This window comes from Panicum hallii, chromosome 8 (assembly GCF_002211085.1).
Source record: "Panicum hallii strain FIL2 chromosome 8, PHallii_v3.1, whole genome shotgun sequence".
In the NCBI taxonomy this organism is placed as follows: Eukaryota; Viridiplantae; Streptophyta; class Magnoliopsida; order Poales; family Poaceae; genus Panicum; species Panicum hallii.
The window spans coordinates 44,561,208-44,582,941 of record NC_038049.1 but is presented as its reverse complement, the minus strand read 5'-3'; the positions used below and the strand labels follow the sequence as shown (position 1 = coordinate 44,582,941).

The 21,734-nt window shown below is 45.9% G+C and overlaps 4 protein-coding genes across 5 annotated transcripts; all 4 read left to right on the top strand.

Annotated features, from left to right (window-relative positions):
* The first annotated feature begins 3,181 nt into the window (after window positions 1-3,181).
* On the top strand, window positions 3,182-5,343 carry LOC112872420 (replication protein A 70 kDa DNA-binding subunit B-like). Its single transcript, XM_025935490.1, has 9 exons — window positions 3,182-3,314; window positions 3,403-3,505; window positions 3,599-3,729; window positions 3,803-3,869; window positions 3,957-4,095; window positions 4,177-4,331; window positions 4,442-4,931; window positions 5,018-5,127; window positions 5,217-5,343. Exons 1-9 carry the CDS (start codon window positions 3,182-3,184, stop codon window positions 5,341-5,343), a joined length of 1,455 nt encoding a protein of 484 aa, XP_025791275.1.
* Window positions 5,344-8,525: 3,182 nt separating this feature from the next.
* Window positions 8,526-10,945, top strand: LOC112902466 (RHOMBOID-like protein 2). 2 transcript variants are annotated; one of them, XM_025971562.1, is made up of 3 exons: window positions 8,526-9,080; window positions 9,671-9,834; window positions 9,958-10,945. In XM_025971562.1, exons 1-3 carry the CDS (start codon window positions 8,767-8,769, stop codon window positions 10,641-10,643), a joined length of 1,164 nt encoding a protein of 387 aa, XP_025827347.1. In that variant the 5' UTR covers window positions 8,526-8,766; the 3' UTR covers window positions 10,644-10,945. The 2 variants fall into 2 exon arrangements, with proteins under 2 accessions (XP_025827347.1, XP_025827348.1); XM_025971563.1 differs by lacking the exon at window positions 8,526-9,080 and adding an exon at window positions 9,116-9,539 and having other exon boundaries at window positions 9,958-10,944.
* A 1,550-nt stretch (window positions 10,946-12,495) lies between these two features.
* LOC112902467 (serine/arginine-rich SC35-like splicing factor SCL30) lies at window positions 12,496-16,398 on the top strand. The gene is made up of 8 exons (XM_025971564.1): window positions 12,496-12,626; window positions 13,080-13,264; window positions 13,359-13,436; window positions 14,529-14,693; window positions 14,773-14,813; window positions 15,189-15,249; window positions 15,331-15,507; window positions 15,936-16,398. Exons 2-8 carry the CDS (start codon window positions 13,092-13,094, stop codon window positions 16,069-16,071), a joined length of 831 nt encoding a protein of 276 aa, XP_025827349.1. The 5' UTR covers window positions 12,496-12,626; window positions 13,080-13,091; the 3' UTR covers window positions 16,072-16,398.
* A 575-nt stretch (window positions 16,399-16,973) lies between these two features.
* On the top strand, window positions 16,974-21,189 carry LOC112902049 (glucan endo-1,3-beta-glucosidase-like). Its single transcript, XM_025970943.1, has 3 exons — window positions 16,974-18,189; window positions 20,375-20,678; window positions 20,764-21,189. Exons 1-3 carry the CDS (start codon window positions 16,975-16,977, stop codon window positions 20,790-20,792), a joined length of 1,548 nt encoding a protein of 515 aa, XP_025826728.1. The 5' UTR covers window position 16,974; the 3' UTR covers window positions 20,793-21,189.
* The last annotated feature ends 545 nt before the right edge of the window (window positions 21,190-21,734 follow it).

The following is a 21,734-nucleotide window of genomic DNA, read 5'->3' as shown; positions in this document are numbered from 1 at the left end:
AAGCACTATGTTAACAGCATGGTTTGATGCTAATTCAAAGCACAGCAGGGCAAGGCACCTGACCTTTACTTTAAAAGAGTGGTCTTGGGACGCTTCACATAGGTGTTGGCGTCAGAAAACACCCGACGCTAAAATTGGGCGATATACTATGTGCATCCAACTGCTGGAGAGTTATATTACCTACGCATGTTGCTAATGATAGTGAAGGGAGCTACAAATTATGCTGATATAAGGACGTTTAACAACAAGGTGTACAATACGTTTCGACAAGCATGTGAGGCACGTGGACTCCTTGAAGACGATAATGAATGGAACCTTTTATTTGACGAGTCAATAGTATATGCATCGTCACATCAGTTGAGACAATTGTTTGTCATGGTTGTGCTGCACTGCTCGTTGGTAATGTGCGTGCCTTGTTTGACAAATATTGGCTCTATTTTTGTGATGATATACACCGTTCGGTTTGCCATGCCTCGGAAACCCACATTACATTGTGCCTCATGAACAGCTTATGTCACTGCTCATAAACAAACTGACTGATATCTTTGCTTATAGTGGCGGCAACATAAATGACTATGACTTGCCAAGGATAGTAACTACATGTACTGATGTCATGATAATAGATTGATCAATGATGAACTAGATACAGGGCCTCTAATGTTATCTATGCAAGCTGTGTCGTTAGTATCCCAACTAAATTCTGATCAAAAACATGTGTTTGATACAATCATTGCACGAGTTTCGTGCAACTCTCCTGGGTTTTTCTTTGTTTGTGGTCATGGCGGTACTGGAAAAACCTTTTTATGGAATGCTATCATCACACACCTTAGATCTGAAAAGAAAATTGTTCTTGCTGTCGCTTCATCAGGAGTTGCTTCTCTATTACTACCTAAAGGCCGCACCGCACATTCTAGATTCAAGATACCTTTTGACTTAAACGAGGCTGGAACATGTAGTATAAAACGAGGCACCATGTTAGCTGAGCTCATAAAAGTATCTGCACTAATAATATGGGATGAAGCACCCATGACACATCGACATTGCTTTGAGGCACTAGATAGAACCTGCGAGATATACTTTCTGAAGAGAAACCCGCCAATGCTATTGTTCCATTTGGTGGCAAACCTGTTGTTCTTGGTGGTGATTTTCGCCAAATTTTACCTGTTGTTCGCAAAGGATCACGTTCTGCGATTGTTAGTGCATCCATTACAAGCTCTAAGTTATGGCAGCACGTGTCTGTTCTAAAACTACATACAAACATGAGACTTCATAACCCCTCTCTAGATGCAACCCAACGTGCTGAAATTGAATCGTTTGGCAAGTGGATCTTATCTATTGGTGATGGGACTATTGCTGCCGAGCAAAGGGGAGAGGAACGTGAGGCTTCGTGGATTACAATTCCTGATGATCTGTTAGTGCACACCGACGGTGATAAGACTGCTGCCCTTGTGGCAGAGGTGTTTCCAGATTTTATTATGAATTATAAAAATCCTGAATATTTGGGCACACGTGCTATTGTCTGTCCTAACAACCAAGATGCTGACGACATAAACGATTATATCGTCAAACTGGTCCCTGGAGACGATGTTCACTATCTTAGCTGCGACACAATATCTAAATCAACTGAACATATACCTGATTTTGATGTCTTGTACCCAACCGAATTCCTAAATTCCATCAACACAAATAATTTCCCTATCCATAAACTTGTGCTGAAAAAAGGGGTCATTGTTATGTTGCTCCGAAACCTTAATCAAACTATGGGCCTTTGCAATGGCACAAGACTACTTGTGGCGCAACTTGGACAGCGTGTATTATGCTGCACAATACTGACTGGCTGCAGAGTTGGTGAAGAAGTTTTCATACCGAGGATCGCTCTAAACACTACAGATGTAAAGTGGCCATTTACACTACAGCGAAGGCAGTTCCCTGTGCGAATATGCTATGCAAAGACGATCAATAAAAGTCAAGGGCAGACCTTATCAACGGTTGGCCTTTGCCTGAAAAAACCAGTTTTTACACATGGCCAACTTTATGTTGTGTTTCAAGATCAACATCTAGAAGCGGCCTTAGGATCCTGATTGAAAATGACAATGGCTCATGTGGTTCGCAGACTCGAAATGTAGTTTACAGAGAAGTCTTAGATGCCGCTAATACGGCATCAGGTTAGTCCTGTTTACATAGAAAAAAAAGAAAAAGCACTGTACGTATTTTAGCATGTAAATATGATTTTATTAGAGTTTGGTGATCTCTGTTGTTGGCTCTCATTTTTTCCGTTTCTGCTGCTGAGCTTGGTGCTGCATGCAAAGTATTTTGATCCTAATATGTTAGTGTGTTTAACTAATCGCAATCCCACATTTGCTTCTTTCTATCCTACTGTTTCTGTACCTAACAGCTCTGTTTTCATACCAACAGATGGGAGACGTTTTGATTGGTGCCCTTACGGTTGGGGACTGCAGTGACTGCTTATGCATACGTGCCTCTAGGATTTGGGAGTTCAACGATCTTCAAGATGAAACAAAGCTGCTGCATACTGATCTGGTGTTGCTCGATGAAGAGGTACAGTTTATTTTTGTCTGCCTACTCTTGCCTACATGAAGAGATGCTTGTGTATTTTTATTTGCATTATATATCCAGTAACAACATCCATTGGACGGAGTAATATAACAACACCAAAGTAAACTAGGGATATTTCCAAGGATAGAAGCTGTCGTGTTATCATCCGAAAAAACATGTTTTAATACAGGCCAGAGGATCCTTTGCAAAATCCTTGTCTTTAGAATTGCCATTATATACTGTGCATTGGTTTGTGATTGCCCAGCCAGATGAATATATTTGTTAGGCATGTTCTCAGTTGATTGCTTTGACTATATCTTGACCATATTACTTGACACATTAATTTGTGACAGTTATTTTTTTTACCAGAATTACCTCAACGCGTTTACAGCACACTGCTTCTCTAGGATTTTGTTTATTCTTGTACTGACTGATCTTGCTGACTCGTTCTACAACATATGCTAACTCTGATTAATCTATACAGGGAAATAGCATTCATGCACAAATCTATCCACCTCTCCCTGAAAAATTCAAACCTTTGTTAAAGGAAGGAAGAGTTTACAATCTCTCCTTTTTCCAAGTTAAAAAGGCGAACCGACTTTACAAACCAGTTCAAAATGATATTATGATCAGCTTTACAAGATGGACTACAGTGGAGGAGGTTGTTGAGATTCCACCAGCTTTCCCAGAATTCACCTACTCCCCTACTCCCATAGAGAAGCTCCCATCAGTTTTGGATAACAAAGAGTACTTTACAGGTAAGATTCTATAGGCCAATACATTCTACATGTATGCAGGTGAAAAACAAATAAAAAGCTTCTCATGCATTGTTGTTCTCCATGTTAGATGTACTTGGCACAGTCACAAAGATCTCGGATGCTTTGCCATTACGGCCGAGATCCCAGCAAGTTGATACCATGAAAAGAACTGTGACAGTATGTGATGAAAGGTTAGTTTTACATGCTTTATTCTATTTTGCATGGCAGTAGGTTCTGCACCTATGTTTGTATAATATTGTGTGACTGCAATTTCACATGAGCAGTGGTGCTTCTCTGGACGTCGTGCTTTGGGGTGAGCGAGCCACTTCATTCCCAGCTGAACAACTTCATAAAGATGGACAACATTCACCACAAATTGTAATATTTGTTGGCACTCTTGTGAGGGGCTATGCTGGTATGTATATCTAACAACTGTATAGTGGCAAGTGTTGTACCACTATGCTTAAAACCGTTCCTTGCTGTTTTAGGAACCATCTCATTGTCTGGCGGGTCATCATGCAAGTGGTATATAAATCCTGATGTCCCTGAAGCAAAAAAACCTTATTGCCAGGTCATGTGCCCATCTAAAGCATTATTGATACTCACTAGCAGCATTTGTCTATGTACTAACTAACAACTAACCTCTTTTCTTACCAGCATCAAAAGCGTGCACCAACCAGTTGCACTCGCTCCACAGGTAAAATACAGTGAGCCCAGAACTTCTATTGCAGAGCACAAGAAAGTATCTGATATCAAGTATCTTCACCCCTTCAAGAACAAGGTCATTCCTCTGGCACCACATTCGAAACGATAGACCTAGCTGGCTATATAAGGCTGCTTACTTTCCTTGTATATTTTACAGAAAGTAGAATGGTTGGTTACAGTGAAGATAATGAAGATTGATAAGTCATGGTGGTATGAGTCGTGCAAGAAATGTTTCAGGACAACTAGGCCTCATGGCAACACCTACAAATGCTCTAATCCAACATGTAGCACCATTGGTGCGCCTACCCCAAGGTACAGGTCATACTTGCTACACTACCATCCATTTTTTTCGTCTAGAGGTTATCTTCTTCACAAGCAAATTAGACGTATACAACTTTTACTAATTGATTCTCTCACTACAGGTACAAACTGGTCATCACTGCTGGGGACGAGACTGGTGACACTGAGTTTGTCATGTTTGGACGCATAGCGCAACATCTCATAAAAAAGACAGTCGATGTTCTCATTGCCAATAATCCGCCTGGATTTATCCCTGACAAGATCACTAGGCTACTGGAAAAGGTTTTCACGTTCAATGTTTGCTTCACAGAGAATACAATTTCTTCTGGCAATGTCTCTTTCCAGGTCAATACCATTGTTGCGGAGATTGACGATGGGAATCTTGTTCCACTAACGCCGGTTGGGTCACAATCATCGTCAGCTGCGCTCTCACACCATGCAGGCAGCAGTGTAGAGTGCACACCAGAAAAGGACTCTGACTTCACTTTACCTTCACCATCAGCCGGATCACAAGCTACTCATGCATCAAGCACCACACCTTCTAAGACCATGATGCCTGACACTGGGCTACCAACTACACCACGGAGCAGCACAAAATCTGATAAGAATAAGGTAGAATAGTTCTCGCAGCCTGATGTGCAAACACATGTTTTACTTCAATACTTACTCTTGTCAAAATCTCATGTGCAAAATTACAGGCAGTGCAGGACAAGGACAGCCGCCTTCCAAGTGAGGGCCCTGTTACAGTGTCACCAATTGTACCAACTTATTCAACGCCTGAGGCGCAGCAAAGCACAACTAAGAAAAGGTCAGCACAACATTGTTTGATTCCTTTAGTTATTTCAGTTCATACCACATAATTTTGTGCATCACTAAGGGATAGAATAATGGTTCTAGAAACCGTGCATCACTCGAGAGAAAAACTGCAAGGAAGATTGTTTTGGATGATGGTGGCAGGAATGACAGTGGGGATGATTCCGCTGCTCCCCCTACTGGGCCTAGGTATCTCCCACTCTCTGCTTAATTGATATTGCATTGTGAATATGGCTAAAAAATGTACAATGTATGCAATCTGACCTGGTATCCAATACATTAACAAGTTAATCACTAGAATGTGGATGCAGTTCCAACTTGGAATGTTTAGTACTCACACGTGTTAACTATGTCCTGACACTTGGTTACTACGCTGACCTATTTTGTTCTAGCTGCAGTTGCTTCATACCCTATATTCCATATTAATTACATCTACAAAATATGCCTGGGTTTTGTGTGTTTCCTAAGTGTGTTACCAGTGCTGTATTCAGAACATAGTGAAGTAGTGCCTTAGTAAACCACATGCGTGCATGTTACCTAATTATGCTAAACCTTGTACTCCTGGGGTTGGTAAGCAAAGTTGTAATCTTAGTTGACCATTATCCATATGTCTCAACAAGAAACAGCAAAGTTTAGAGGAGTAGTAAATTTCTACCTGCATTTTCGTTGTTATGTATATTGTAAATACCATGTTCTGAAAAGGAATATTTAACTTCGTTGGGACATTCTTCCAGAACATCACAGTGTCTCAACTATGTTCTAAAAAAGAATATGGCTAGTGACATACCGTCCCACCGTGATAAACAGAAATAAAATCTAGGGCTTTTTGATGTTTTAATACCAGATAGGTCCTCTGATGCTGCTGCTGCTGCATCAACAGCACTTGCCTTTTGGTTTTCCTGTGGGTGTTCTTGAAACTTTGCTTTGCTATTTGGGTGCAACATTCAAACATTTACAAGTGATTTGGACAAGCCACGGTGTGGGTTCATTCTGTTAGTTCATCAATAGAAACGTCAGATGTTGAAATACACATAGTACCATTTTTATCTAATCCACTACTACATGTTATTTACATAAACGTTACAAAAAGTGCATGATATATTATGTTCAGTTTTTTTTGTATGTATGTTATTGGTCCAAGATTTTAAAATTCAAAAGCACGTCTTCTCCAGTTACATATATTTACACCTATACTAAGCTGATACAGACGAAAAGGGTTGTCTGTCTCCATAGAATTTTTAGTATGTGCTCCCTTTGTTCCAAATTGTACATTGTTTTGTCAAATCTAGGTACATAGCTTATGCTATGCATCTACATATACGCCATATCTAGCTACACAACAAAAAACTATCTGCCAGTTTTAATAATTATATATAAAAGATAATTGACAGTCACAGATAAAAGCGGTCTTTGATATCATCACATTATAGAGCTCTATGGATTCAAGTAAATCATGGGTTGTAAAGGAGACTTCCAAATAAGATGTTTCAAAAAGACATGTGACACTGTGTTTAGAGGAGGGATGCACAGCCATTACTTTCAAGTAGTTCTGATAGATGAACAGCCATAGCAATTCTGAACTAATAGATAAGCTGATAGATATACTAATGCTACTAATTTCCTTGTATAAGGAATATCCCAGTTTAGCAACGTAAGCACCCACATATAGCTCTATTATACATTAGCTCAATTATCTTGTTCATGAGTTGAGGCTACACATTCACATATAGCTACCTACGCCCTTATTAAAAATTGCTCGCAGCATTCTGGATTATATGTTTTATAGGCTTTAATAGATGCATTTTGATTCCAGATATCTTCTTACATTCCATTTGTGATGCAGTTTACCTGTTCTGAAATAAGTACTCAAAATTGTTCCCATCACATGTATTTAAATCTCAGTGGTATATTTGTATTACATAGATATATAGCAACTCGCAGTAGAACAGCGGATTTGTAAGTACTTCCTCTAATATTTTTTTTTGATATCCCTATTTGAAAGGCGTTTCTACGTACTCATCAAGAATAGGCTTTTGAAAAGGCTAGAAGTAAATGAACGTAATGGACAATTAGTTTCAGTATGTTATTATACTTTGCCCTTACTATCCTCTATCATTGATTGAATTATCCCTGATGGCCTCTTTTTTCTGTACAGCCCAGCCAAAGGTGACGCCTAACCGAAACAGGGATCGTTCTACTTTTGTGTCATGCTTTTATGTTCATATGGATAGACTGCAACGGATGTGTGTTAATCTACTGCTAGGAGTGGAATTGAGCGAAAGGCCGCCATCCTTTTGTGTTTGATCTGAAAGCAAGTAGAACGTGTTCATCTGCTGCTACGAACACGCTGTCCAGCGCACTTGCTACTGTGACAGTGCTTGTATTTTGAGAACATAACGTCTTATATGCGCCCATATGGGCCCTCTTTTGTTGGTAGTATCAAGAAACTAATTTACTGTGTTGGTGCTTGCTTTTCAGTCAGTGCTCCGAACAACCTTAAAGGTTGCAATGTAGTCCAAATATTGTTGTTGCCGCTTATGCATATGTAAATAGAAACTTATGATCGCCTTCTGATGTTTTTTTAGTCCGTTTTCTTCATGCCTATTGGACTTCGTAGTCACTGTAAGGCGTACGACTTCCAGTAATACTGCTGTAATATTCTGCTGCCTGACTGATATGTGCTCTGAAATTTTTTTCTGATTTCTCATGCAAATGAAGAACTAATAATGCGCTGTTATTTGCTTTTTCTGGTCTTTTGGTGACCACCTTGAATTCTAATCATATCAACTTATGAAATGAAAATGGTCCTAAAGAATGCCGATTAGACAGAAATCATTCCCTGAGGCAATGGTGAAGCTAGGCTTCTTTTTTATATACATTTATTTCTGTGCCTCACGTTATGTTGCGCTTGAGCAATTTAGTTGTCTCGAGTGCCATTGAAACACGCAGTGACGTAAATATTTAAACTAACAGCTTATATTTGATTTATAGGTACTACAAGTTGTCTTCTTAATGATAGGGCGCGCAAGGCGCGCCTAAGGTTCTAGTACATGTGCAAACCTTGAAGAAATGGCCGATCCTGTGTTACCCTAGCTAATGTCTGCACAGCACAGCACAGGTGGACGACGACTACATCTGGCTGGGCTGGCTGGCTATCTACTGGCTCTTTGTATGCATAGACAAAAATTCATATAGTAACTATGGGTATAATGAGATGATCGATGGATTAGCCCAGCCCCAGCATGGGGTGCTGCAGTTGATCATTTCCTTTGTTGTTGTAGTTGTCGCCGGTAGGACGCGACGTGTTCGTCCCTGCCTCCCTCCAAGGCCACTAGGCCAGATTGATTGCCAGAGCAGTTCGTTGGATCCATTTCAGGCCCAGGCCGGCAACAAAGCAAAGCAAACCAAGCAAGCAAAGATAAGCACAAGCCCTGCCCTGCCCTCTGCCCGCGCGCTCACCACCTGCTCAGCTGTTCCTCTTCTGCTCGCCGGCACGCCACCTCCCCCTGGCCTTGCTACATACAGACTTGCATTATCCTCTCTTCTCCTCTGTTCCCCCGGCCTGCGTGCCTGCCTCTCCGATCCCTCCACCGCTGACCGCCCCCAATCATATCATCATACCAGTTCGAGTTCGATGACGAAGCCCGCCGCCGGCGCCCAGGCGGCGGAGGACGTCCAGGTGCTGGTCGAGCGGCCCTACTCCCACGAGGGGCCCCACCACCCCAGGCCGCCGCCGCAGCAGCTCATCAGGGCGCGGCGCCCCTACTACCGCCGCTGGTCCCCCTGGATCGTCTCCGCCGCCACCGCCGCCTGCGTCGCGCTCTTCCTCGTCACCATGTACGTCAACGACTGCCCGAGGCACAACACCAACTGCGCCGCCGGCTTCCTCGGCCGATTCGCCTTCCAGCCGCTCAGGGAGAACCCGCTACTCGGCCCATCATCCGCAACGTACGCACGCTTCCTTTCCTTCCGTTTCAGTTACTTGTTCCCTTCCAATTTCCCTGTGCTTTGCTTGCGGCATCAGCAAAGAAAGCTACCACTGTATATTATATCCACGATGTTCTTTTCTTTTCTTTTTGAACAACTAACTATGTAGTATTAAATTCTCCTACCAATGAACATTCACTGTATGCATACGTTGTTTAAGTAAGTGAATCATCAGGCAGGTCTTGATCTCGAAATACATATGAGCACGGCACGGCATCTAGTAGTTATACATGTGCTAATGATGAGCAAACGAGATAATTATTAATGCCTCCTGGACAATGCAGTATGTAATGGTCTTGTAGGTGTGAAAGCGTATGGGTTTGTAATTTGACTTTGCGGCCGGGCCCGGGTGATTGATATGGCTCGCTATCTGAAACTGACGCTTGCTTGGAGAAGAAAAATAAACCCTAGCAATCAGCTGTATGTACACGCATTCATGCAGTTGCTGCTTTGCCTCGCCAGCTCTACTACAAGTTCTATGATCCCAACCAGCCATTATTTGATCATCACTAGATGCCATGTTTGATTTGGTCCGGTCCATGCACTGGCAGGTTGGTGAAGATGGGTGCTCTGGATGTGTCCAAGGTTGTCCATGGTCGGCAGGGGTGGCGCTTGCTCACGTGCATGTGGCTTCACGCCGGGGTTGTCCATCTGCTCATCAACATGCTCTGCCTCCTCTTCATCGGCATACGACTCGAGCAGGAATTCGGGTTTGGTACGTGAGTTCTCAGCTTATGATGATGATCAGTATCTATCTCTCTCTCTCTCTCTTTAATTTGTACTGAACCACAACCATTCACCAATAGTAAGTAATTCACAACACAATGCCTGCATGCAGTGAGGATCGGGGCGGTGTACCTCATCTCCGGCTTCGGGGGGAGCCTGATGTCGGCGCTGTTCATCCGGTCCAGCGTCTCCGTGGGCGCCTCGGGCGCCCTCTTCGGCCTCATCGGCTCCATGCTGTCGGAGCTGATCACCAACTGGTCGCTGTACGCGAACAAGGTGGCGGCGCTGGTGTCGCTGGTGGCGGTGATCGCGGTGAACCTGGCGCTGGGGGTCCTCCCCCGGGTGGACAACTTCGCCCACATCGGCGGCCTCCTCTCCGGCTTCCTCCTCGGCTTCGTCTTCTTCATCCGCCCGCAGTTCGCATGGCTCAATAACCAGAACCAGAGGAGGGTAGCAGCCGGAGCACCACCACCAGCAGCTCGTCGCCGGAAGCACAAGACGTACCAGTACGTGCTGTGGGTGGCCGCCGCCGCGCTGCTCGTCGCCGGCTTCACGGCGGCGGCGGTGCTGCTGTTCCGGGGCTACGACGCCAACCAGCACTGCTCCTGGTGCCACTACCTGAGCTGCGTCCCCACCAGGAGGTGGAAGTGCGACTCGTCGCCGACCATCTGCACGGCCACGCAGCAGGAGGACACGCTCAGCCTCCTCTGCGAGGGCTCCGGCAGGAACCGGACCTACGTCATCGCCCGCGCGTCGCAGGACCGGATCAACGACCTATGCAACCAGCTATGCACCTAGTAGGTTGCCACACTAGCCTAGCCTAGCCTACCAGGATAGGTTTGGATGTACAATACCATACATTTGTCATTCTTTGTGTACAAACAATACATGAATGGGGAGAGAGAGAGAGAGAGAGAGAGAGAGAGATGCAGAGCATTTGAGCATTGCCATCTCCATTCCATGGGTGCCTTGCACACCTCATGTCACTTCTTCACATCCATAAGCATTGACTCGAAGAAGAAGAAGATCCAACAAAGGAAGCAGAAGCTCAAAGCAAACTATACGGGCCCATAGATAGTATGTTGTTGAATTTTTTTAAAAAAAAGGTTAAAAAATTAAATTTGAAAAAAGGGTGCCGATTTAGAAAATTTCCAAAAATGGGTACCTCCCGCCCGATCAACGGGCGGGAGGCGTGGGGCCGGAACGGGCGGGAGGTGCCAAATATTTTTTCAGACCCCTCCTAAGGGCCTCTTCGTGAATAAGAAGTTTTCTTATTCACGAAGAGGCCCCTGACGCGGCCGCGGGGGCATCCCGCCCGCCCAATGGACGGGAGGTGCGGGGCCCGTACAGTGCGGAGGGGCATCCCGCCCGTTGGGCAGGCGGAAGGTTCCCCTTCCCCTATATAAGCCTCCACACCTGCCCCTAAATTCCCATTTTATTCAGCAAAAATCAGGAAAAAAAGAAAGGGAGAAGAGGAAGCGGCGAAGCCCTGTTCACGCATCGGTTTGGAGTTATATTCTCGTTCTAGTCGTATAATTACTTGAAAATAATTATAATCTAGGAAATATTTCTTAGGGCGGGACAGGCGTAGTTGTCAGACCCGAGGCCACGGGGCTGTGTACATAACGTAGTTTAAAGAGGTTTAAGAGATTAAGTCCGTCTTATTTCTTATTTATCTCGTTTATCTCTTATTTATCCCGTTTAAGTAGGAGATAGAGCTAACCGATACAGAGGGAATCTACTCGAGATATATTCTGGTACGATTCCTTAGCTTGTGTTGGTTAGTATCTTTGTAATCCTGGCCTCTCGGATATATAAGGGAGGACAGGGACCCCTTTCAAAACACGATCTCTAGATCATTCTACACCTAAAGCAATACAGATCACTACAGGACGTAGGGTATTACGCACCTAGCGGCCCGAACCTGTCTAAGCTTTGTGTTCCTTGTACCTTCGAGTTCCTGATCTCGGCGTCCCCTCACCCAAAACCTATCACCTTGGGTATACCCCTCGGTGGGCAGCCGGTTAAACACCGACATACTCCTGATTCGGTGGATTCTGTATATTTAAACTGTTTTTTGTATCATACTATTTTATTTTTAATGGCTTGATGTATCGTACTATCGTAATATTTGGATTCTACATTGCAAAACGTTATCGCTTAACCATCTTCATATGAGTTTTAGATACCGTAATCTTCTTCGTAAAATTGAACTAAAATTTCATATGTATGCAAAAGAGTATGACGAATAAATCTTGTATTTGAAAAAAGTATGAATTTTAAATAGTTTGTAAAATATAAATTTAAACAAAAGATAAGAAAATCCGCAGTGTAGGGCACCTCCCGCCCGTTGGGCAGGCGGGATGCCTTTGCCGCCGCGGGAGGGGCCTCTTCGCGAATAAGAAAAGTCCTCGAGAGGGGTCTGGAAAAAGATTTGGCACCTCCTGTCCGTTGGGTGGGCGGGAGGTGGTCCGGCCCCACGCCTCCCGCCCGTTGAAAATTTTCTAAATCGGCACCCTTTTCGAATTTAATTTTTTTAACCCTTTTTTAAAAAAATCGTACGTTGTTATGGGGGCGGAGCGGGCCGGGCCTACTAACAACTAAATAAGGCAAGGTGTATAAGCCCATAAAGCCCATCTAAAAGCAAGGAGGCCCACGCTAGTATATCCTTGCCCCTTTCCATCCACCTGACCTCACGAGTCCCCTCTCCTCTTCCTCCTCTTGCCCTAATCCCCTCCCGCATCTCCCCCCGGCTCGGCGGCGGCGGCCGGCTCACCAGCGGTAACCCCTCGCTCCTCCATGTCTCCCTTCTCCCGCTCTCTACCGTTCGCTCGCCCTTCGCGGCGGGCGATGTCCCACGCGCTAGGAACCGCAGTGGAAGCGCTTGCCCTAGGGTTCCTTCCCCCTCTGATTCGAATGCTCCCGCCCAACGCTCGCTCTTGATGCGATGGATGTCCGGGCGACTCAGCGATAGCCGCCTGAAATCCTTAGTTTCTCAGAGGTCGCGTCGATCTATCCGTTTAGCATGAGGCGCTGGTGGATTGGCTCCCAGAATGATGACCGCACCCCGTAGGCTTCTCAATTCACAGCCTTCACTCATGTGCGCACATCTTGATTTGTTCTTGATTAGTTCGTTACATGATGATGTACACGCCATCCTGGGTTTCCTTGCCACCCTCCACGAGGCGCCACAATGGAGAGGACTGAATCAACTTTCCAAATGCCTTTGTGCAGGTACCAGCAGCAATGGGGAGGTACAGCCCTTCATACCATAGCCCGCCAAGGAGAGGACATGGTGGCAGGGGGAGAAGCCCACCGCCTAGGAGAGGGTACGGTGGCGGAGGCGGTGGTGGCCGTGGAGGGCGCGGTGACCAAGGTTCTGTTAGCCTCCTGGTCCGCAACATTCCGCTGAGATGCAGGTATAAAAACTCTGGCATTGCCATCCTCTCCTGTTGTTTCTCGCCGGTTAAATTGGCCCTGCCCTTATGGTTCCACAATAAAACAAATTTGCAGGCCTGAGGAGCTTCGAGTCCCTTTTGAAAGGTTCGGTCCTGTTAGGGACGTTTACCTGCCAAGAGATTATCACACTGGGTAAGTGTTAACAGAGCCACAAGGCTAATATGGTTGATTAGTTACTTGCCATCCTTCTTCTATCAGTTACATCTGCATGCGATTACATATCTAACATGTCGAAACGCTTGGGGGCAAAAGCACGTGCAAGTTTACAGAGCTAAGCCGTTACTTGCCATCGTTTTTCTTCCTGTAGCTATTATACAGCTAGGATAAGGCCTTCTTCTTGCTGCTGCTCTTGATTAGACCTAAGCCTTTTAGGTTGTTTATACAGAAATTCGATTGTTAATGTCTGCATGAATTTATACTGGTCATGTGCGCAGTCATAGGCTCATATAACAAATGTTTCATGAATAAATTGGCCTAGTTTCAATAAGTTTGCATACAAGAACTCTTAACTTCCTTTTTGCTGTCTGTATGTGGTTGTTGCAGCATCTTAAAATATTATGTGATAACTTGAGGCAAAACATGTGAAGAAAGCCTAGTAACTCCTTCAAGTCTTGAAATTCACAGATTAACTAGCTGAATAGGATGTATGCACTTTATATGATGCTACCTATGAGTTTTCTTCTTGTATGAATTACTCTCTTGAAATTATTCCCAGGATTGTATTTGGTTGAAGTAAATACAAGCCCTGAACAGTCCTAATCATTCATTTGCTTGGTGAGATAGAGTATTGTGCGAATGAAGTTCTCTTATGAAGACAAGATTCGATTTGTCGACAAAATTAATTTCCTCCTGAAGAGAAGAGGGTTTAACCTTGTCTTCCATCGGAAGATATAATGAAGAGAAGTTGGTTTCAAGCACTTTCCTGACTTTTCAAACGCTTGAAGAACTTGAAGCGAATCATTTTATGAAGACGTACACAAGAAAATTTGGGTCTAAGATGAGCCTGGGCTCCTAATTGCTTTTTGAGAGGCTTGCTACCATTTGATGAACATGTTTGTAAGTTGTTAGCTGTGCTTCATGGATAATTATAGAGGATTCACCGAAATATCAAACTGTGGTGGTAGCTCGTGGGGCACATGCTATCATGATCTATATGTGCTATCTTCTTTGTTTATCGTACCACACTATGTGAAGTTTACTTACTGGTCTTTTTTAATCACTTAGGGAGCCAAGGGGGTTTGGATTTGTGGAGTTTGTTGATGCTTATGATGCTTCTGAGGCGCAATACCACATGAACCGCCAGATGTTTTCTGGGCGTGAGATCACTGTTGTTCTTGCTGCGGATACACGGAAAAGGCCTGAGGAAATGCGTAGACGAATGGGGCCAAGGTATGCAAATAATACACATTGCTGTTTTGTAAACTTCACCAGTGTTTCATTTGAGATGACTTGATTGGTATCTCTGCAGAGGTTATTCTGATCATGAAGGGCGTCGATCTTCTCGCCGTGGTAATCTAAGTTACTATGTCCAAATGCTGTGCTTATTGTTTGTCCTGTTTTTTTGAGCTGCACATCTGACGGCTAGTGTTTGCATCATCATTATCCTATTTATAGGAATCTATAAGTTGTGTACCCTGTCCATTTATAGCTGTAGCTGTTTGATTAATTCTGAACATCTGGAAGAAAGAGAACTAGAGTTTTGGTCCATTCTATATCATGCTGGATGAATCATGAAATGCTGTTCCATCATGTCTAAGATCTTATTTCCATGTTTTTGAAGGCTGCACCTACTTGTAGAAGAATGTGTTGCTTAGGATCGAATTGATACTGATGTTGATTTGAAAGCTATGACTTCCTACGCTGACAAGTTTCTATCTTGTGCAGGACGTTCTCGTTCATACTCACGTTCACGCTCTCCGCGCCCCAGAGGACGTGCTAGATCCCGGTACGTTAGTGATTTTTTATTGTATGAGGTTTTTAACTTGAATAGATCTGCAATAACCTTGATGAAAACGATGCACTGCAGGTCATACTCTCCTGCCCCCAGGAGGCGTGATGACTACTCTGCTTCCCCACCACGGGCAAAGGAAGAGCACAGGAGGTCATCGAAGCAGCCTAAAGAACACGATGGCGATAAGAAACGGAGATCGTATACACCTGAGGATAGGAATGATCGCCTTGGTGCAGACAATGGTCATGATGAGTAAGTCTGTTCTTTCTGTGCTGCTGGTTAGTTATTTAGCTGAAGAACTAAGGTTATGGGTTAATCTAGTAGCGCGCAAAACCATTGAACTGTATCAGTTTTTTGCATGAGAAAAGAGATAAATTTATATAGGATAGTGGAGAAGGGAACTCTGGGCCTGTGTAGAATCCTATGTGTTGGGTGAATTGTGAGCTAATTGGAGGCTTGTAGTTTATGCTTTGACTCTTTTGTGGGAACAGTTGATTGTGAATGTCTTTTTGAGTAATATGATGCTGGGAAATCCCTGTCTTTTTCCTAGTTATGTAGGGCTTACCTTATATGTAGAGTTGAAACGGCTCAGTTTACACATCATTGGTCCTTGTATAGGATTGTGATTCTTTTTGGCGTTTGCTTTGCACTCATTGTGTGTAAAAATACATGTCTGACAGGAGGAAGAGGTCTCCAGGCGCAGCAGCAGAGGAGGACGAGGAGCCTCGTCGCGGGCGCCGCAGGTCACCCAGGCTGGCGTCGGTGTCGCCCCCAGGGTCGCGGTCGAGGTCTGCGTCACCAGCCAGCAGCGGCTGATGTGAAACGGTCGGGTGCTACTAAATAGGCAGGCGTTGTTTGTAGCTTCCCTTATTTATTTTTCGCCAAAGTGTATCGCGTCGTCTCATCTGTGTGAGGGATGGTTAAAGGTTAGCAAGTAGCCGCCGTTAGAAGTTGTGGGGTTTGTTGCCGAGAATGATGGGTGGATGGATCGAAGGTAGGGTGGAAAGAGGCGAGAAGGGTGGAACAGTATGATAAGAGAGTGAGACGTGTTTTGTTGTTTGTGGAGTGAGGGAGCGAGTTGATAAGCTAGCTGTTTGGTGTCGTGCACTGCTGTTGTTTTTAAGTTGATTGATTGATGGCACACATGGTGAATGATTGTGTGGTGTGCAACTGCCTGTCTGGCTGGTTGATTGATTTCAGGTATGTAGGCATTCCTGGCTGGACGGGTATGTACTCGCAGTAGCAGCAGCCAGAGGATGAATGATGGTACAGTAGGTAGGATCCCTGCCTGCCTGTGGCTGCGGTCTCCATCTCCATCCATCTGCTCGATCGTGCGCCTTGTCTGTCTTGTGTTGTTGGTGCTGGAGCCCACCACGCGTTGCATCCGCAGCGGAGGCACAGTCATAGTCTGGGGGCGGGTCAACGAAAGCAGCTGTGTGTGTGTGTGCTGTCGTATCGCACACTCTCGAATGTGGATGGCTGTAAAGGGAAACGCAGATATCAGTCAGAGAGGTTTAAATATAATTTAATTGATTCATCGTTAGCAAACGTCAAATTCGAATTCGAATCTATTATTGGTGGTTCCATGCAACAAAAATTTGAATGACAGGAAGCAACCTATCAGCACCCATGCCATGCATGCCTTTTGTCCTCACGTACCGACACTAAAAGAAGGAAATTATATACTCCACTGGACAAATCTTTTGCCAAAGCAGCCCCATGCAGCGGAGGAGGAGGAGGAGGAGAGGTTTCAAAACCAGCAGCAACGCAACGGCTCGACTGGTTGCCTCCTCCAATCCCAAATCCCAAATCGAATCCTCTTCCTCCTCTAGTGGGTGGGTGCACGTCGCGATGCTCCCGCTCCTCCTCCTCCTCCTCCTCCTCCTCGCCTCCCATGGCCATGGCCCGGCGGTGGCGGCAGCGCAGGGCCTCCCGCCGCTCCCCATCGGCGTGAACTACGGCGCCAACGCCGACAACCTCCCTTCCCCGGCCGCCGTCGCCACCTTCCTCGCCACCAAGACCACCGTCAACCGCGTCAAGCTCTTCGACGCCAACCCGGCCTTCCTCGACGCCTTCGCCGCCAACGCGCCCTCCATCTCCATCGCCGTCTCCATCCCCAACGCCGCGCTCCCCTCCTTCGCCGACCGGGCCACCGGCCTCGACGCCGCGCGCGGCTGGGTCCGCGACAACCTCGCCGCCCACGTCGCCAACGGCGCCAACGTCACGCTCCTCCTCGCCGGGAACGAGATCCTCGGCCCCGTCGTCGTGCCCGACCTCGTCGTCGCGCTGCTCCCCGCCATGCGCCGCCTCAACCAGGCCCTCCAGCTCGAGAAGCTCCCCCAGGTGCGCGTCACCACGCCGCACTACCTGGGCATCCTCGCGCCCTCCGACGGGATCCCCTCCAACGCCCGCTTCCGCCCGGGCTTCGACGACAAGGTGCTCGCCCCCATGCTCAAGTTCCACAACGAGACAGGCTCGCCGCTCATGGTGAACGCCTACCCCTACTTCAGCTACAACGCGCAGAACCTCAACTACGCCATCTTCCGCCCCAACGCCGGCATCTACGACCCCGCCACCAAGCTCAACTACACCAGCATGTTCGACGCCCAGATGGACGCCATCTACACCGCAATGAAGAAGCTCGGATTCGGCGACGTGCAGATCGCCGTCGGCGAGGCGGGATGGCCCACGCAGGCCGAGCCCAGCCAGGTCGGCGTCGGGCCCGAGGAGGCCAGGGACTTCAACGCCGGCATGATCCGGGTCTGCAGCGGCGGCAAGGGCACGCCGCTCATGCCCGGGAGGACATTCGAGACCTACATCTTCTCCCTCTTCGACGAGAACCAGAAGCCCGGCCCCATTGCGGAGAGGAACTTCGGCATCTTCAACCCGGATTTCACCCCCAAATACGACCTCGGACTCCTCCGCGATGGATCGGTCAGTCCCGTTAATTTCTCTCCTCTCAGTTTCATTTCTTTCTGAATCCTGAGGCTACCACCCATTGATCTTGGAGATCCCCAAATCAATCTGCGTGCTTTACTTTGCCGACGATCTTGTCGACATTGAATGAATTGGCGGAAATTACCGAAATTTGCAATTAATTTGCTTGCAAACGTCAAAATTGACTGCCTGCGTGCGTGTGTGAATGCCTCATTGCCTCTCGAAAGAGTGAAGGAAAGGGGGGAAAAAATGCGACGCGGTTTCAGTAGCCGTGTCAAAAGGCCGCGTTTCCCAATTCAGGGATGTCTTCCCAGGTCAGAGGTTCACATTAGTACTATGTGTCAAAGATAGCATTTAAAAAAAAAATAAAAACAGTGGCAGTGGGGAATATCCTCTTCCTCTCCTGTGGCTTTGGTTTAATTAACCACACATGCAGGCGACCGTTGAAAGCCAACTTTTCCCTGACACAGACAGAAATGTCACAAATTGCATTAGATCTGGACATGTTATTGGGTGATTATACTTAGCTCTTCTCTGCTTGCTACCTAGTGTCCAATGTTTGTGTCACTTCTTATCAAAAAAAAAAAAGTTTGTGCCACGCAAACAAGTCATTGGTATTGGTATGTATCCTTTGCTTGTGTCGCTCAAACAAGCCATGCGGATAGACTTGTTCACGGACTGCTGATGGAAGCCGGTCCTCCATTTCAGCTGGAAGCCATAGCACGTTGTTTGGTTCACACTGAATTATCAGGGGTCTAGTCACGCACACTGGACTGGACCGGTCTCTCTGGAAAGGGGTTGCTTTCGTATCCAACTTTTCTTCTCCCATCTCCATGACGGCATCTTGTTGTCAAAAGGATTTGATTACAACATTGCATTGTTCTCCCATCAGTGGATGCTTTTCTTTTCTTTTCTCGATGGATGTAGTGATGGCATCCCATGTGCTCACGCCTTGGACACGTCTGAATTTTCTAGGCTTGCTGCTGGTACTCTGGTTAGATCTGTACGCACACGTTGCTTGCAGTATGTAATGAGATGCCACTGCTGCAAATGTACTTGCTAGCTGGCACAGGGCAATTCTCCAATTTTAACAGGGTATTCGTTACCACAGTAAAACTGTAGAAAGAAAAACTGCTGTAGCAATTTATAAGGCTAACTTGCTTGCCCATTGAGTAAATTGGTTAAGGGTGATTTCCGTTTACAGTTGATTGTTGCATTGGTTTGCTGCAAGGGGTCTAGTGCCAAACTAAATTTTATAGATACTTGTTGCTTTCTGGACTGGACCACATGCAACTTAATCCCATACTGCAGATATGTGGCTAGGGCTGTGGAGTGAAGCATCATTCTAGCTTAATAGGCCCTGACTGAGTAGCATATATGAAACGTAGGCATGCATGATCTTCATCCATTGATGTTACTTCTATTTTCTTCAACGGATCATTTGGTTTCGTGCATGCAACCAAGTAGCTATCTTCAAGCAAAGGGGATGGGCATGAGATCCTTGATGTAGGCCTGGAAACTTGTTATATGGTTTACTGGGATGCCTACCGGATACTTCCAAATGTGGATTCGTCATTAGGTGATTGTCACCAACAAGTCAGGCACCTTTACAGATGGGGCTTTCCCCTTTAGCTCTCAACCATTCTAAATTCACATGCCTTTTGAACCTTGTAGTCCTCTATTCCGCTTGAGCTATATACTTTGGTGCGCATATGGTGTAGCTTCTCAAATTGCCCAATCAAAGAATGAACCAGCCATTTCAAGCTTATTGCTTTCGCTGATGCTTTGGGAAAGTGCACCATGTGGAGAAGATGGGGCTGTCTGTATTGTTTAGCATTCTGGTTGGACCTTTATTAGTGACTGACTCAAGAATCTTAGGTGGGCGATCAGGTTGGGCAGGCCATGTTTTGGCCTTTTGGGCGGTGTGTTAAAGTCATGCGTATGATTATAGTCTTGTCAGGCTCAAGTTTAGTATAAAATTGGGAAGTGCAATGGATTAATAAATTAAATGTGCATATCTCAGTTGAGAGTCTCATTAGTACCAGGAAAGCATTCGTTTGGAGAAATTCTGCTTAATCTCATGCATATACTTACGTGCATTAATATACTCTACTCTGAATGCTGAAAATAGTTTTGTCTGATGACCTGTACTATCTGGCACTATGTGTTGTTTGCATTGCAGTCTGCATCTCCAAACCCTTCACCGAATCCTTCTCCGAAGCCAAGCCCGAACCCGTCACCCTCCGGCGGAGGGAAGTGGTGTGTGGCCAAGGCCAGTGCAGATGCGACTACCCTGCAGAACAACATCAACTACGCCTGTGGCTTCGTGGACTGTAAGCCGATCCAGAGCGGTGGCGGGTGCTTTGACCCCAACAACGTGCAGTCCCATGCTTCGTTCGTGATGAACGCATATTACCAGGCCAATGGGCGCCACGACTACGACTGCGACTTCAAGGGCACCGGCATGGTCACCTCCAGTGACCCCAGTAAGTTCACGGAGATTGACAGTGTTTCTGAATTTGACTCTGATCTGCAACCGATATATGATGCATTTCTGAATTTGAATTGCAGGCTACGGGAGCTGCAAATACGTCTCCTGACGGGGCGCAGCAAGTCCAGGCAGCGCGGTGGCAGGGGCACCAGCCTCGAGTCCACATCGTCCTCCAGGCTGGAGCCATGGCAACGCTGGGAGGTTGATACTGCCGGGCTTGCGCCACATACTTCTGTACTCTTGTCTGACACCCATGCTTCTTGCTATGCATACCTACTAGTTCTTAGACGAGCCACCATTGTTATCCCTCAGCACGAGGGAGGTGTACCCCAGTTATTGTAGCGTATTGTGTTCAATCTGGTTTGGCCGTGCGTTATTTTCTTCTTCTTCTTCTTATTGTGTAGTGGTGAAGAACAGTTCTTTAACTCGATCATTCCATTCCATTCTATGTAGACACAAATTACAGGAACAGAGTGAAATGAGGCCTCCTTGTTTCATGGTGCTCATTGTTGTGCCTATCATGTTAATCGTTCGCTTATTTGGAGCCGTTCCGTACTGCTGATAGACCTGATCCCCAAACTGACATCATTCTACCAACTCCAAGACGGGTTAGTTTTTTTTTTCTTTCATTAGTCAAAACACCTCATCCACCTACAGAAAAAAGTTGGAGGAGCATGATACAGACCTCAGTACCTCAAACAAGTAATAGATGAAGAACACACTACAGTTTCGAATGAAAGGATAGATTAACACTATCATCTTGCAACAGTAACAGTAATGACATTTAACTGGACTGTCCTGATTGCAGATCCTCATACAGGAAAAGCCGTGCATAATCAACAAGGCTTCCTGCCTTTCTCCTTCTAACAGGGATTCCCCATTGCCAGTACAAACGCAATCGCAAACCCTAGCCCGAATCCAATTCCAGAAAAAGAGGAACAGCATGATGTCCACATCATTCTTCTTGGAATAGCGTGGAACCACACTTTGCATGGTTCTGTTGATGCACTCCTTCGACAACGGATGCCCGCATAACCCGGCATCAATCACT

Bases quoted from the DNA above. Each gene is read 5' to 3' on its own strand.
- LOC112902049 (XM_025970943.1), top strand. From the start codon at position 16,975: ATGCAGCGGAGGAGGAGGAGGAGGAGAGGTTTCAAAACCAGCAGCAAC. The intron at 18,190-20,374 runs GTCAGTCCCGTT...TTTGCATTGCAG, and splicing joins GACTCCTCCGCGATGGATCG to TCTGCATCTCCAAACCCTTC. The intron at 20,679-20,763 runs GTAAGTTCACGG...TTTGAATTGCAG, and splicing joins GGTCACCTCCAGTGACCCCA to GCTACGGGAGCTGCAAATAC.
- LOC112902466 (XM_025971562.1), top strand. From the start codon at position 8,767: ATGACGAAGCCCGCCGCCGGCGCCCAGGCGGCGGAGGACGTCCAGGTG. The intron at 9,081-9,670 runs GTACGCACGCTT...ATGCACTGGCAG, and splicing joins CTCGGCCCATCATCCGCAAC to GTTGGTGAAGATGGGTGCTC. The intron at 9,835-9,957 runs GTACGTGAGTTC...GCCTGCATGCAG, and splicing joins CGAGCAGGAATTCGGGTTTG to TGAGGATCGGGGCGGTGTAC.
- LOC112872420 (XM_025935490.1), top strand. From the start codon at position 3,182: ATGATCAGCTTTACAAGATGGACTACAGTGGAGGAGGTTGTTGAGATT. The intron at 3,730-3,802 runs GTATGTATATCT...TTGCTGTTTTAG, and splicing joins TCTTGTGAGGGGCTATGCTG to GAACCATCTCATTGTCTGGC. The intron at 4,332-4,441 runs GTACAGGTCATA...CTCTCACTACAG, and splicing joins ATTGGTGCGCCTACCCCAAG to GTACAAACTGGTCATCACTG.
- LOC112902467 (XM_025971564.1), top strand. From the start codon at position 13,092: ATGGGGAGGTACAGCCCTTCATACCATAGCCCGCCAAGGAGAGGACAT. The intron at 13,437-14,528 runs GTAAGTGTTAAC...TTAATCACTTAG, and splicing joins CCAAGAGATTATCACACTGG to GGAGCCAAGGGGGTTTGGAT. The intron at 15,250-15,330 runs GTACGTTAGTGA...GATGCACTGCAG, and splicing joins AGAGGACGTGCTAGATCCCG to GTCATACTCTCCTGCCCCCA.